This window comes from Miniopterus natalensis, chromosome 13 (genome assembly GCF_054644295.1).
Source record: "Miniopterus natalensis isolate mMinNat1 chromosome 13, mMinNat1.hap1, whole genome shotgun sequence".
Lineage (NCBI taxonomy): Eukaryota > Metazoa > Chordata > Mammalia > Chiroptera > Miniopteridae > Miniopterus > Miniopterus natalensis.
The window spans coordinates 41,809,548-41,821,618 of record NC_142093.1 but is presented as its reverse complement, the minus strand read 5'-3'; the positions used below and the strand labels follow the sequence as shown (position 1 = coordinate 41,821,618).

At 53.0% G+C, this 12,071-nt stretch overlaps 2 protein-coding genes across 4 annotated transcripts; both read left to right on the top strand.

Moving 5' to 3' along the window:
* The first annotated feature begins 45 nt into the window (after positions 1 to 45).
* On the top strand, positions 46 to 3,218 carry AUP1 (AUP1 lipid droplet regulating VLDL assembly factor). 3 transcript variants are annotated; one of them, XM_016202550.2, is made up of 12 exons: positions 47 to 306; positions 387 to 524; positions 603 to 753; positions 940 to 1,124; positions 1,391 to 1,463; positions 1,558 to 1,631; positions 1,878 to 1,944; positions 2,046 to 2,148; positions 2,281 to 2,400; positions 2,516 to 2,631; positions 2,818 to 2,936; positions 3,046 to 3,218. In XM_016202550.2, exons 1-12 carry the CDS (start codon positions 257 to 259, stop codon positions 3,080 to 3,082), a joined length of 1,233 nt encoding a protein of 410 aa, XP_016058036.1. In that variant the 5' UTR covers positions 47 to 256; the 3' UTR covers positions 3,083 to 3,218. The 3 variants fall into 3 exon arrangements, with proteins under 3 accessions (XP_016058037.1, XP_087679781.1, XP_016058036.1); XM_016202551.2 differs by lacking the exon at positions 2,281 to 2,400 and having other exon boundaries at positions 46 to 306; XM_087823655.1 differs by lacking the exon at positions 3,046 to 3,218 and having other exon boundaries at positions 46 to 306; positions 2,756 to 2,833.
* Positions 3,072 to 10,172, top strand: DQX1 (DEAQ-box RNA dependent ATPase 1). The gene is made up of 12 exons (XM_016202552.2): positions 3,072 to 3,156; positions 4,482 to 4,737; positions 4,987 to 5,180; positions 5,580 to 5,964; positions 6,317 to 6,550; positions 6,640 to 6,739; positions 6,844 to 7,002; positions 7,087 to 7,278; positions 8,806 to 8,925; positions 9,099 to 9,289; positions 9,605 to 9,795; positions 10,016 to 10,172. Exons 2-12 carry the CDS (start codon positions 4,501 to 4,503, stop codon positions 10,170 to 10,172), a joined length of 2,160 nt encoding a protein of 719 aa, XP_016058038.2. The 5' UTR covers positions 3,072 to 3,156; positions 4,482 to 4,500.
* Positions 10,173 to 12,071: the final 1,899 nt, after the last annotated feature.

The window sequence follows — 12,071 nt, the reverse complement described above, 5'->3', positions numbered from 1 at the left end:
ACCGGGCTTCAGGGAGGCCGACTCCGCCCCCGCCCCGCGAATGCCGGGAATTGTGGTCTCTGCGGGGCAGGAGATCTGAGGCAGCCTGAGGGCCCGCGAGGCATGCTGGGGCTGCTAGCCCTTCCGGGGCGCCTCAGGATTTCGGGTCCTGGCACCCTGGGCCTACGCCCCGAGACTCCGCCTTCCCAGGAGCCCCTGCGGCAGGTCGCGAAGATGGCGGCTGCGGCGGCGGCTGGAAACCCCTAAAATAGCCGCGATGGAGCCTCCCCAGGCGCCGGGGCCGGAGCGGCTCTTTGACTCGCACCGGTAAGAGCTCCGGCGGGGAGAGGCCGGCTCCCGCATTCACTCGGCCTTCGGCACCCGATCATTCCACCTCTCGCCCCCAGGCTCCCGGGTGACGGCTTCCTGCTCCTCGCGCTGCTGCTCTACGCGCCCGTCGGGTTCTGCCTCCTCGTCCTGCGCCTCTTTCTTGGGATCCACGTCTTCCTAGTCAGCTGCGCGCTGCCGGACAGCGTCCTTCGCAGGTTCCGACCCGGGCGCTCGGGGAGGGTCAGGGCTGGGCTCGGCCGAGGCGGTGCAGCCACTACTGCCTGCGTCCCCAGGTTCGTGGTGCGGACCATGTGTGCAGTGCTGGGGCTGGTGGCCCGGCAGGAGGACTCCGGACTCCGGGATCACCGCGTCAGGGTCCTCATTTCCAACCATGTGACACCTTTCGATCACAACATCGTCAACCTGCTCACCAGTTGTAGCACAGTGAGTGGGGGACGGAGCCGAGAGCACGACGGGCAGGTCCCTGGGGCCCAGCTCAGGGTTCCCTTCTGCCCGCCCGGTTTTCCCTTGGAGACCGCGAGATACTGACCCCGTGTCTGAGCCCTATATGTCAGTTTTATCATTTCCTAACATTCTTTTCTTCTTGCTTTCCCTCTTCCCTGTTACCAGCCTCTACTCAATAGTCCCCCCAGTTTTGTGTGCTGGTCTCGGGGCTTCATGGAGATGGATGGGCGAGGGGAGTTGGTGGAGTCACTCAAGAGATTCTGTGCTTCCACAAGGCTTCCTCCAACCCCTCTGCTGCTGTTCCCCGAGGAAGAGGCCACCAATGGCCGGGAAGGGCTCCTGCGCTTCAGGTGGGTGCACACAGGTATTGGTCTCTCAATGCCTAGGTAGTCAGGCTTGGGAGCCCTTAGGTTTTCACAACCTTTTTCAGCCCTAACCCCCCGTTCTTAGATCATTCCCTTTACGTCTACTTTTGGTCCTTTTCCCTGAATCCCTTTATTCTCCATTTATCTCCTTGGGCAGTTTGACAGTTTCCTGTTTTAAGTCAGGTATGAGCTGCTGACTGGGCTGGCTGGAGTCCCATTCTGAGTCCCATTCTACTCTTTCTTCCTTCTAGTTCCTGGCCATTTTCTATCCAGGATGTGGTACAGCCTCTTACCCTTCGAGTCCAGAGGCCCCTAGTCTCTGTGGTGAGTGTATGTTGGACAGGGAATCTTTGGGGCGTGGGGGAAAGTTTCCCACTCCTGGCCCTGACTTAGATCTCTCTTCATGCCTTCCTCTCAGACGGTGTCAGATGCCTCCTGGGTCTCAGAACTGCTGTGGTCACTTTTCGTCCCTTTCACGGTGTATCAAGTAAGGTATTAACTGTCCTCACTTTTTGGTGGCTGGGAAAAGCTCACCTCAAGGTCAAGAAAGTAGTTGCTTCTGCCCTGTCCGTTTGCAGATCTTTTAATATCAAGGTTCCACCACAGAGTCAATACAAATTATTTACTCTCTCCCCACCCTCACCATCCCTGTCTCATGAAAAGGGGTATCAAAGTAGGAAAATGGTGACAGTCTCTACCCCTTGTGCCCTCAAAATGGCCCTGGATTGTTTTTTGCAGGTGGCTGCGTCCTGTTCATCGCCAACTGGGGGAAGGGAATGAGGAGTTTGCCCTCCGCGTACAACAGGTGGTAGGGTACACAGGCAGGGTGGAGGTGGGGTCTTTCCTTAGGCAGAGGGGGAGGAAAGCTTGAGACCTTGACACCCCCAACCTTCCAATGTTCCCTAGCTGGTGGCCAAAGAATTGGGCCAGACAGGGACACGACTCACTCCAGCAGACAAAGCAGAGCACATGAAGCGACAAAGACACCCCAGATTGCGTCCCCAGTCAGGTGTGTAGTCTCTGTATACAAAACTTTTTGTTTTTTTCCAGCCTACTGTGATGTCCTCCCTATTCCTGTGCTAGTCAGCCTCTTCTTCCTCCTCACTCTCCACTCACCATATTTTGGATTTCTTTTTTGCAGCCCAGTCTTCTTTCCCTTCCTCCCCTGGCCCTGCTCCTGATGTGCAGCTGGCAACTCTGGCTCAGAGAGTCAAGGAGGTTTTACCCCATGTGCCACTGGGCGTCATCCAGAGAGACCTGGGTATGGGAAAGGGTAGCCTCACACAGGAAGAAAGGCACAGAAAGGAAAAGTGGGTGGTGAAGGGAAAAGGGGAGCAGGGAAACAGATCCCTTCTCTTCTCTTCCCTTCTCCCCAGCCAGAACTGGATGCGTAGACTTGACCATCACCAATCTACTTGAGGGAGCTGTAGCTTTCATACCTGAAGACATCACTGAGGGGACCCAGTCCCTTCCCACAACCTCTGCCCCCAAGGTGAGACCCAGGAAATGGTCAGATCCAAGAATTGGGGTGGGATGGGGCAGTCTACATACTCCCTATCCCTGATGTCTCTTTTTTGATCCTGAGACCCTAGCACAGTGCCTCTCTTGCAAAGTAGGCATTCGATGCGGGTTTAATGATGATGACTTCGCAAGCCCTCTGACATTGTGATCACCTCAGTTCCCCAGCTCTGGCCCGGTGACCCCTCAGCCCACAGCCCTCACATTTGCCAAGTCCTCCTGGGCCCGGCAAGAAAGCCTACAGGAGCGCAAGCAGGCACTGTATGAATATGCAAGAAGGTGAGGGGCTTAGAGAATAACGGGTAGGAAGGGGCAGATTGAAGAAGAGAGCTAATTATGGTGTTAATATGGCAAAGCCCACACAATGTCTTCTCCCTATGTCCCACAGGAGATTCACAGAGAGACAGGCCCAGGAGGCTGACTGAGCACAGGATGGCACCCAGAGCCGCAGGACGGAGACTGGGGGCAGCCCTCACCCAACTCACAACAGGCCGGATGGGTGGGTGGTAGAAAGGGAAAGATGGGGCTCCCCCCAATATCACATTAAATTCAGGGTTTTCACTCAAGGTCTCTGTTGCCTCTCTGGGTCTGAAAAGCCCCATGAGCAAGTTCCTTTTCCCTCTAGAGGAATGGGGATGAGGTCCTCCTTCTAGGTTTAGGGAGGGGTGGTCAGAATGGAACTGTCTGAAATCATTTCCTCATGTCAAGAGATGAATGATATTAAGGAAGTGTAACTGAACTGAAGATCCAACAGCAACTGTACATAGCCAGGTGAAGAAACAGCTACAAAACTACAAGTCCCAGGATGCCTTTCACAGTACACGGTGTCCTAGAGTTCATACTGCTGGTGTGTGGCTGGAGCCTGTTTTCCATAGGCTCCTGACTAGGTTAAATAAGGCGGAGCAAATGGCTCCACCCCCGAAGCAGTCTTTAGGATTGTGTTTGAGCCAAGCCCCAGGGTGGAACCGGAACTCACCTAACTTACCTTTGTACTTAATGCTGGCCAAGGTTGGTGGTGACTGGCGGGTGGTTCTGGAATTGGCTGCCATCCTGACACGTCTCAGCTGCAAGCAGGTTTGAACCCAGGATCCTTGTGGCCCTGCTCCCCTCTATTCTTTACCCTTTTCTCTCCGGGTCCTTCCCACAGGCCTCATAGGATTCCTGCTGCCCCTGAGATCCCCTGTGCTAGTCACAGGACTTTTACTACCTGACTAAGGGTAATTACTTTCGATAGTCTCTTACTTGGAGACTCAGGGCTCCACTGTTTCCTGGTAGGCAAGAAGCGTGGGGAAGGCCCTGGCCAGGTAACTTGGTTGGAGCACTGCCCCACACACCAGAAGGTTGCGGGTTCAATTCCCGGTCAGGGTACATATCTAGATTTCGAGTTCAATTCCCCAAATTGGGATGCATATGGGAGGCAACTGACCAATGTTTCTCTCACATAGATGTTTCTCTCTCCCTTCTCTAAAATCAATAAACATCCTTGGGTGAAGATTTAAAAAAAAAAAAAAAAAAGCCCTGGCTGGTGTGGCTCAGTGGTAAGAGCATGGGCCCTCGAACCAAAGGGCCTCAGGTTTGATTCCTGGTCAAAGGTACGTACCTGGGTTGCAGGCTCAACAATCAATTGATGTGTCTTTCTCACATCAATGTTTCTCTCTCACTCTCTCTAAAAGTCAATGGAAAACATATCCTCAGGTGAAGGTTTAAAAAAAAATGCTGGGAAGGATGGACTCCAGTGCATTATCAGCTGAGCGTACAGGTTAGGGATCAGGGCTGAGGTGGGAAGATGGTATGAAGCCTTAATGACTGCCCTGCCTTCTATAGGTCCTACCAGTGAGCCATCATGGCCTCTCAGCTTTTTGGGCTGGCAGAAGATTCTGGCCTGAGCCCTGGGGAGTCTGAACTGGCTGTGAATCCCTTTGACGGGCTTCCCTTCTCTTCCCGCTACTACGAACTGCTTGAACAGCGCAGAGCCTTGCCCATCTGGGCTGCTCGCTTTATCTTCTTGGAGCAATTGGAGAGTAGCCCCAGTGGAGTGGTGCTTGTGTCAGGAGAGCCTGGCTCTGGCAAGAGCACCCAGGTGGGGGTGGATTCTGGAAATGGACAAGGGGAGGGGCCAGGGAACTGGTTCTTCCCTGGGCAGGGGCGGATTGGACTGCCAGGGGTTACCCGGGAGGTAGACAAAGGGAGTCAGGCTGGCCCTAGGTTGGTGAAGGACCAAGGTATTCCCCCAAATAAGGAGCAATTAAACTGGCCATAGCTCCCCTAGCACTTCTAACTGAAATCCTGTGTCTTGCTGACTGGTTGTCCTTCCCTACCCCTGTCCCAGATCCCTCAGTGGTGTGCAGAGTTTGCGCTGGCTAGGGGGTTCCAGAAGGGCCGGGTAGTTGTCACTCAGCCCTACCCTCTGGCAGCCCTGAGCCTGGCCCTGCGGGTTGCTGATGAGATGGACCTGACCCTGGGTCATGAGGTTGGATACAGCATCCCCCAGGAGGACTGCACCGGGCCCCACACCCTGCTCAGGTGAGGCCTCCTGCAGGCCTGATTCAAATCTAATTGCCCTCGCCCAATAGGAACAAGCCCAGTCCTCTGACATTTCACCATAACCTCTCAGCCCAGCTCACCCTTTAACTCATGCATAATGAAATGCTGAATTAAACTCTTTAACCCCAGTCTGGACCTCAGACATTCATCCTCAGCCTTATCACAAAATTCTCACTTTCCCAGCTGGAGTACAGTTTCTGAACAAAGGGTCTCAGTAAAGTTGTGGGTCACTGTTAAGGGTCCACGGGCTCAGGAATTCAGTCATGGTCTTTTTCTGACCTTAATTATCAAAATCTAGGCTCCCTTGGTAGAAGCTCCCCTGGACTTCTGGGGCTGGTCAATATCCACACTGACTCCGCCCACTGCCAATGTCAACAGGTTTTGCTGGGACAGGCTGCTTCTTCAGGAGGTGGCCTCAACCCGGGGCACTGGAGCATGGGATGTGCTGGTGCTGGATGAGGCTCAGGAGCGGTCAGTGGCCTCAGATTTGCTCCAGGGATTGCTGCGAGATGCCAGACTCGGAAACCTTCCAGGAGACCCCAGAGTGGTCGTGATCATTGACCCAGCCCTCGAACCTAAGCTCCAAGCCTTCTGGGGCAATCCTCCTATTGTACATGTACCCAGAGGGCCTGGCAGGTGTCCCATTCCCATCTACAGGGACACTGTCCCTACTGATCGAGTGGAAGCTGCTTGCGAAGCTGTGCTTGAATTGTGTCGAAAGGAGGCTCTAGGAGATGTGTTAGTGTACCTACCCAGTGAGGAGGTAAAAAAACTAACAAACAGGCTGCAAAAGGAGGTGCTCCTTACGCCGCCTTCCTGTCTTGGGGGAGTGTGAGCACTGCCTGTTAGGAACACTTGAGTTGTAGTATTCACTCTCTATTGGGGTCCTGGGGGAAACTCAAGGATTTCAGGTTAAAGAGATCTACTACCCTCTTTTTTATTCCATTTAATGCAGAGATTTGTGGGTCAGCAAATTCCTGAAATTATAATACCTGCAACTTATATAAGTATGTGCATTTTTTCATAGTGGAGGGCCATAGCTTTCATCAGTTTTTCAAAGAGGTCTGTGACCCATAAAGGTGAGAACTGCCCTAATGCCCCAACCCTCTCCTCAGGAAATTTCCCTGTGCTGTGAATCCTTGTCCAGGGAGGTAGGGACCTTGGCTATCCAAGGGCCTCCGCCACGGGTGCTGCCCCTTCACCCAGGCCATGGTCAAGCTGTTCAGGCTGTGTACGAGGACATAGACTCAGGTGCCCGAAAGATTGTGGTCACTCACTGGCTGGCTGACTTCTCCTTCTCCCTCCCTTCCATTCGACATGTCATTGACTCAGGACTGGAGCTTCGAAGTGTGAGTGTCAGGGATGAGGAGGTATGGGAGCTAAAGATATAAATGGTGCACTCTAATCTGTTTTGACCTTGGTTGGGGGGTGGTGACAGGTATACAACCCCCAGATCCGAGCAGAATCCCAAGTGTTGAGGCCAATCAGCAAGTGTCAGGCAGAGGCAAGACAGCTACGGGCAAGAGGGGCTCCTCCAGGTAAGAGCCTTTGCCCTCGCTTTGATCAACCATGAAAGAGTCACCAACAGGCAAGCCCTGAGAAGTCTACAGTGGTCTTCTTTCCCAGGTCTTTCTCCCCTCAGGATCCTGCCTCTGCCTGTATCCTAAGTCCTTCCAAGAACTAGAAGCTCCCCCATTGCCCCAACCCAGGGTGTGTGAGGAGAATCTGAGCCCCCTGGTATTATTGCTAAAGAGGAGACAGATTGCAGAGCCAGGGGACTGTCACTTCCTGGACCGGCCCGGTGAGCACCCCTCCTGCCCAAGCCCTGCTGTCTGACCACCAGGCTCTGAGACCCTCTGCCCTATGAGCCCTGTTTCCTCACCAGCTCCAGAAGCACTGATGCAGGCCCTGGAAGACTTAGACTATCTGGCAGCTCTGGATGATAACGGGGACCTGTCAGATCTGGGTGTCATCCTATCAGAGTTCCCTCTGTCCCCTGAGTTGGCCAAAGCCCTGCTGGCTTCATGCGAGTTCGACTGTGTGGATGAGATGCTCACCCTCGCTGCCATGCTCACTGGTATAACTCACCTCTCTCCCTGGCTCTTTCAGCTATTTCAGTCCTTCCCCTTGGTGTTTTGGTGCTCCAAAGACTAGCCCTTTCCCCCGCGCTCCAGATTCCACCTCTCACAGTGCCTACGGGACCAGGTTTAATCAGTTATCCCTCTCCTGTCCCTTTAGCCTTGTCCTTCTGCTGGTTCTTCCTCTCAACATGCTTGAATCTCCACTATCTGTTATTACTAAAACTCTACAACCCTCCTCCTCAACCCTATACGCCTCTTCAGCTAGACAGTATAATCTCTATCCTGCTCCATCTAGCGTATTCCTCGCCCACCACGCTCTAGCTTCGGGCCCAGCACAACACTGAGACAGCCTTCCGCTCACCAGTCACCTTCCAAAGACCCAAGACAGTGACCACTTCTGAGCTGTTACTCATGGCACTTCAGAATGCCCACCACTCCCACCTCGAAACCGTCCCCACTAAGCTCCCGTGACCACTCCTCATGGTTTTCATCCTAGCTCACTGACCATTCCCTTAATCTCTTACGTGGGATCCTCCTCTGCTGCTTGTCCACTGTAAATTGGACTTTGGGGTTTTCTATTCTTGTCCCTTTAGTCTTCTCATTCCCTGAACTCTCCAAGCAGGTTTATCCACACCCATGGTCTGAAGAGCAACCTTCACACTTAAAATTTCCAAACCTTGTATCTCCCTGTCAGTATCATTCTTCTGAACCCTAGATTTATATATCTGACTCCTGATGGACATTTTTACCAGAACAGTCCACAGTACTTCAAGCTAGAAATAAACTTGAGCACTTTTTAAACGACCTTCTCACCACCACCACAAAATCATATACCATCATCTCTGCAGTTCCATTACTGTCATTCTAGACTAATCTTTCTCCAGGTTCTTTCATTTTTATCTCCTGTTTTATTTAAATTAATCTGTTCTCCATACTTGTCAGTGCCAATGTCAGATCCTGTTACTGCTCAGCTGGGCTCCTTCAGTAGCCTCCTAATTAGTCATGGGAACTTCTTCAAACACAGGGACTCTTTTTACTTAAAAACTCGTCTTCAACAGCTATTTTTTACTTTGCAGACAGAATGTAAACTCATTTGCCCAGCACATCCAGCCTCTCATGACCTGGCCCAAACCTGCCTCCCCAGCTTTATGTCCTGTAACTGGGCCATGCATGCCATTCCATCCAACCAGACCAGGCGCTTGCAGTTCTCCAAACAGTCCATGCTACTAACTTGCTGTTCCCACAGTCTAGAATCCTCTCTCCACCCCTTCACCACTGAGCTAATTCCTACTCAAACTTCAAATACTGGCCCACACACCTATTGTGCTCATCAAGTTTACTTACTTGTTAGTCTCTCCCACCATGCTCCTTGAGGACAGAGACTGTCTTTCATTTACCGAATAAAGTGCATAGCACCTAGAAGTTATTGATGTCTTTTGAATTAAGTTCCCAAAGTGACATTTCTACCTTTTCACCATTCCACCTGTCCTCCCCAAAACAACCTTCCTCTCTTCTGCCTCCAGCTGCCCCTGGGTTTACCCGTCCTCCACTCTGTGCAGAAGAAGCTGCCTTACGTCGAGCCCTGGAACATGCAGATGGTGATCACAGTACTCTGATCCAGGTGTATGAAGCCTTTATACAGAGTGAGTGGCCTAGTCTGCATCCTCTGATAGAATCCCAGATTTTCCAAAGGGGAAGTGGTGTGCAACCAGCTGACAGATCTCTATGCCCAGGAAAAGGAGGCCCTTTGGCCAAGGGTTGAGTTCTTTGGGAATCTCAAGGACTTTAGTTGTAGCTGGTCCCTTTCCTTTCCTAGGTGGAGAAGACAAGGTTTGGTGCCAGGCTCGGGGTCTAAACTGGGCAGCACTGTGCCAAGCCCAGAAACTTCGAGGAGAACTCCTAGAACTTATGCAACGAATTGAACTTCCCTTGTCCCAACCAGCCTTTGGTTCTGAGAAGAATCGCAGAGACCTTCAGAAAGCACTGGTGTCTGGATACTTCCTTAAGGTTAGAGGAAAGAGTTGGGGTTCATAAAAGGAGCAGAAGTCAGAGAGACCAAAGACTGGTATGGCATCTCTGAAACTGGGGTCCAGATGGCCAAAGGATTCTTTATAATCAGGAGAAACTTCCTTTGAGGCTTTGGGCTACAAGGAGCTATGGGAATGCCATATGGTATGGTAGGGACTATAACATCTAGAGGTAATGCTTTACTTTTAATACTCTCACTACCCTTACTAATTCTTTCTCAGCCCCCCTAATTTTTTTCTACAGTCTGCCTCTTCTTGCTAACTTATTCCTTCAATGTCTTTGCCTTTCAATGAGGTGGCCCAAGACACAGATGGGACTGGAAATTACCTGCTCCTAACCCACAAGCATGTGGCCCAGCTCTCCCCATACTGCTGCTACCGAAGCCGCCGGGCTCCAGCCAGGCCCCCACCATGGGTGCTTTACCACAATTTCTCTGTTTCCAAAGACAACTGCCTTTCCATTGTTTCTGAGATTCAGCCACAAATGTGAGTGCCATGACACCCCCTCCTACACTGCCCATTCCTCTTCCTGGGGCCAAAATTATGGCTGGGGAGTTAGAAAGTCTTAAGAAGAAGAGGGGATCATAGTGGCTTATAGTAACATGATTTGAGAAGACAGGGTTTGTGGAAGGGATAGTAAGAAGTTTTAAAATCTTCATTATGAGAGAGTATACAGAAATCATCTAATTATGACTCTCTCTATCAGGCTGGTGGAATTAGCCCCTCCATACTTCCTGAGTAACCTGCCTCCCAGTGAAAGCAGAGACTTCCTGAACCAGCTGAGGGAAGAAATGGCAGATTCTTCAACAGAGAGTGAATCTTCCTCCACCCAAGAGTTTGCACATGCCTGTGTCCTGCAGTGACCTGCCTAAGGAATGGAGCAGAACTCATCTCATTGCATACAGTCCTCCCTTAGTGTAGCACCAAGGCAGCCAGCCATATTTAAAAGCCAAAAGTTTAGGGTTGAATATAAATTTTGGACCCTGGGTCTCAAGAAGTGGTGGGCTGGGAGTGAAGGGAATTGAGTAAGCCACAATCTACATAGGGTAGGACTCTTCCCTTAGCCGCCTTCTATTTATTGGAGAGGGACTGACAACCCCAACGGAAGCCAAACCTATCCTTGTGCTTCCTTTCGAGCTATAAAAGTTCTTTTTCTATGGTGCCAAATTTGAGTTTGGTTGTCCAGCAGCACATACAACAATCATGAGTTAAAGATGACACAATATCAAAGACTCAGGGCCAGCTCCCCTAGCAATATCCCCTTGCCAGGTTCCCACCTCTGGGCAAGACTTTGTGCTATGGCTGGCCTCGCTGGCCTAGCTGTCGCCAACACAGAACACCAGTATGCCTCTGAAGCTTACTTTCCTCTATTACACTGCTCCTCCTACCTTGAAGGAAGAACGGGGGTGCTATGGGAATCAGACAAAAATCTCCCCTTTCATCGTCCTACAACGTAAATCCTGCTCCTTCTTAAACCTCGAGGCTATTGCAACCACCCCCAAGCTTTCAACTTCCTATCAGAAAGCTTCCCAGCAGCCCCTGGCCCTCCCCCAAGCTAAGGTCTTTCTAACAGCTTCAGGGACATGCGCTTTCCTTTCTTTCCTGCGAGGTTCTCCTTCCCTTCTTCTTCCCTTGGACTGCTGACTTTGACACCCTCCATATCCCGCGCAATGTAAATGTGTCCGTAGAATTTGGTGGGGGAAAGGTTTAATCCTCAGAGCTCTGCTTTTGTCTTCAGAGCTGCCTCCTCGGGAGACCCTGTCGTCACCCCACCTACCTGCGCCTCTGTGCGGCTGTGTACTGACCCCGCAAAGGCACTGGGGCAGAATTTACTCCCGCTAGGCCGGGCATTTCGTTCCCTCGGTAGAGTTCTCCTCGCCCCTGTGGTCCCAGTTTCCCCTTCCTCCCCCGCCGCGCCCTTGCTTTCCCGATCCTCCGCATTTCCCACCTTGAATGTATCTTTGCCTCTTCTTAGATCTGTTACTTCCTAACTGTTCGCCAGGCTCTGCTCACCCTAACTCCGCCGGGCCGCGTAGCCGCGCCGCCTGCCTCCCCCTCCCCCTGTCCCGCGGTGTTAGAGGGCCCAGGTTTTCTCCTTCATTGAGTGAAAGATGAAGGAGCCGCCCCGCCGCCCGCGTGCGCGGCGCTGGCCGAGGGTGTATTCAGCCGTCTGGACGCGCGCGGACCACAGAAGGCTCAACGGGAAGAATCCTCAGCGATTATTTGACAGTGAAGGGTGAGGCGCCCCGCGTGGATAACCCCGTCCCTGTCACAGTCAAGCTCGTTCACCAGCACCGCTCCCAGGACACCGCTGTCGCCGGCGTCTTCCTTCCATCACACCTTCGGGGCGACCCGGCGGGCGCGGGCGGCCCCCTCGCAGCCCCTTTCGCGGGCTCGGGCTCCCCGGAGTCCCTCCTGAAGCAACTCCATTGGCCGGCCCGCCCCCTCTCCGAACCTCATTGGCTACTGTACTGCAGGTCCCGCCCTCTCCACACCTCAGGTTCCAGCCGCGGTGAGACACGCCGAGTGGAAAACGGCGGGAAAGGCCACGTCTCGGCTCGCGGGGAAGGCGAGCCACGGCGGCCTGGGCGCGGGAGCGGAGGCGGCCCAGGAGCCCTCGCCGGGAGCCTCGAGGCCGGCCCCTCCCCGCGCGGCGCTGCCGCAGGACCACGGCGAGGGCGCCGCACGCCCCGCAGCCCTGGGCCCCGCGCCGCACGCGGCGCCTCGGTCCGGAAAGCGCTGGGCAGGCCAGGCGGGGTAGC

What these genes read in the sequence shown, in the direction of transcription:
- DQX1 (XM_016202552.2), top strand. Translation starts at nt 4,501, where the DNA reads ATGGCCTCTCAGCTTTTTGGGCTGGCAGAAGATTCTGGCCTGAGCCCT. An exon ending in CAGGACTGGAGCTTCGAAGT is followed by an intron (nt 6,551 to 6,639) that starts GTGAGTGTCAGG and finishes GGGTGGTGACAG; the next exon opens with GTATACAACCCCCAGATCCG. An exon ending in GTATGAAGCCTTTATACAGA is followed by an intron (nt 8,926 to 9,098) that starts GTGAGTGGCCTA and finishes TTCCTTTCCTAG; the next exon opens with GTGGAGAAGACAAGGTTTGG.
- AUP1 (XM_016202550.2), top strand. Translation starts at nt 257, where the DNA reads ATGGAGCCTCCCCAGGCGCCGGGGCCGGAGCGGCTCTTTGACTCGCAC. An exon ending in CAGATTGCGTCCCCAGTCAG is followed by an intron (nt 2,149 to 2,280) that starts GTGTGTAGTCTC and finishes TCTTTTTTGCAG; the next exon opens with CCCAGTCTTCTTTCCCTTCC. An exon ending in CTGTATGAATATGCAAGAAG is followed by an intron (nt 2,937 to 3,045) that starts GTGAGGGGCTTA and finishes TATGTCCCACAG; the next exon opens with GAGATTCACAGAGAGACAGG.